Source organism: Austrofundulus limnaeus, unplaced genomic scaffold (assembly GCF_001266775.1).
Source record: "Austrofundulus limnaeus strain Quisiro unplaced genomic scaffold, Austrofundulus_limnaeus-1.0 Scaffold206, whole genome shotgun sequence".
NCBI classification, from domain to species: Eukaryota; Metazoa; Chordata; class Actinopteri; order Cyprinodontiformes; family Rivulidae; genus Austrofundulus; species Austrofundulus limnaeus.
In genome coordinates, this window is record NW_013952608.1 from 724891 (window position 1) to 727198 (window position 2308).

Sequence of the window (2308 nt, forward strand, 5' to 3'; positions counted from 1 at the left end):
TCACTAGATATTGTAAATTGTAAATTGTGTCTGGAACAAAGTATTATCTACGAATATAATCCATTTTAGAAATCCGGGTACATTACTAACATCATTTATATACATAAATAATTTTGGGCTAACCACTGAGCCCTGTGGCACTCCACAAATGATGTCCGGTTCTTATGGGTCTTTATCTGCTGTGCCACAAGCGTCCATGATATAAACTTACTGAATGAGCTTGGCTCTTTCAAAGTACTGGATGGCCTTCTCACAGAACTGTGTGTCGATGTAGTAAAGCCCGAGCCACTCGATCACTTCAATGATGCAGGGAAAGTACCTGTAGGACTTTAGAACAYGTTACATTAACCAGGACCATGGACTTATGTGTTTAATTACTATGCCAAACAATAACTTTTCATACCTCACTGTAGTACTGGAAAGCCTGGGACTTGTCTCCTTCATCAGAATACAGTTTTCCCAGTTTGGCCAAAGCGTGGGGGTCAGTGGGAGTCACGCTGATGACTTGCATCAGCCACTCGATTGCCTGCTGACGATCCCCCATTTGCTCGTTACTTTGATCAAAATGTTAAGGACAGACAGACGACTACACAATGTTAAACAGAGATGCAGGTTTGAATCTCTAAGTAAGGTCTTCCTCACAGAAGCTGTGAAACTTTTAACTCAGCGAAGGACACAGATACATCCATTCACATATTAATCTTGTTATGAGCAGGATGCAGAAGGGCCAGCTGGTACATGACTTGATCACTGTTCCTCAGGATGGCATGAAGCTTCAGGAAACAATCCAGGGCTGACTCCAGGCGGTCCAGTTTTTTATAGGTCAGACCTGGTTAAAGAGGGAAAAYGATAAATCAACTTTGGGTAAAACTGACAGTAATTTTAGCCTTTAAAAATCACTGTAATCCYAGGTAGGCGGTCATTAATTTACATTTACCAAACTGCATGATAGTAGAATATTATTTGTTGCACTGTTCACTTGTTCCAATTGTCCCGAATTAAGTTTTAAACTAAAGTAAAACAGTAATATCAATGAACCACAAGGTAAAGTGAAAAGAGACAAAGAAAAAAAAAAAACATCTGTGTTCACTTTGACCAACATGATTTACAATTTATGCCCTGCAACCAAACCAAAGTTCATCTGTGGTCAGTGCTGCACACTTATCTCAGCAGAAGTCTAACATCTGACCTGAAATGACTTCAGAAAAGACTAATCAGTGGGTTTTCTTCTAAACTCTTCTTGGATAATATGGCTGTTACTGTAAATCAGTCTCCTCGTCATGAATAAGCAAACATTCTGTGTGCTAAAACCAAGGATTACCCAGGTTATAGAGCCCCTCGGTGCACGAGGAATCATTCCTYAGAGCCTCTTTGTAAAACTCTGCAGCCTTTTCATAATCCTGTTTGAGATACACTGTGTTTCCCTTGTTGATAAGAGCTGCAGGGTTGTAACGATCAGCGTTCATGGCGAGGTCAGCGTATCGGTCAGCCTGGTCATAGTCCTTCTCCTGGAACAGAGTAAAGGTTTGAGGGAAAAGCAGGAATAAAATCCATCCATCTCTTAAACTCAAAGGCAGTTTTTTTTTTGACAGCAAACAATATTTTTGTACATGACTGTGAGTGACTGGAAATCCACAGATGACTACTGGACAAATATGTAATATTTACTGCTATCAGTCAAGTTTTAGAATTTAGTAACAAAATGATTCTTACCAGGAAATAGAGACAAGACAGATTAGTGGCCGCAGCACTTTTTACTCTGCTGTCCTTCTTCTCAAATGTCTTCAGTGTTTCCACAGCCTGATCACACATAAAAAATGTTGAGAGGAAAATGCTTTAAGCAGATTTTCTGTGACACAGCAGGTGGGGTTTACYAATACTAAATAACTTTAGAACAAACATATTCCCCTGGTAGATAACACACCTACAAATTACAAAAAATAAATAAGTAAATTTTAAGTTCAAAAACAATATAAATATATATAAGGGGTGCAACAATTCATGTACCCGTATCGAACCGTATCGAACAGTGCTTTAGGTTCTATACACACTTATATTGAACAATACAGGGTTTTAAAATTTACTTTATCAACTTGTCTTCTGAAGATGCTCTGTGTTGAAGGATCAGTGGATCTGTGTTCGACTACTCCACCTAGGCTGCATTTTTGAGCGCAGATCCACTGAGAAACTTGCTGTTTCAGCAACATTTAATTTAAAAACTGGATTTGAGGTTAAAGTGTATCTTATCCCCCCTGTGAAAAGATAACTCCGCCCCAAGGCGAAACTTGAAAAATGCATCAAAGTGGAT

General features: G+C 39.1%; 1 protein-coding gene across 1 annotated transcript in view; it reads right to left on the reverse strand.

Annotated features, from left to right (window-relative positions):
- The window catches only part of ift88 (intraflagellar transport 88 homolog), a gene marked incomplete in the record, with an annotated part of 51633 nt that overhangs the window by 31630 nt on the left and 17695 nt on the right, over positions 1–2308 (reverse strand). The window contains 5 exon segments of the mRNA XM_014018977.1: positions 212–327; positions 404–554; positions 721–829; positions 1322–1508; positions 1714–1800. Of these exon segments, the coding sequence (XP_013874431.1) occupies positions 212–327; positions 404–554; positions 721–829; positions 1322–1508; positions 1714–1800 (650 nt within the window).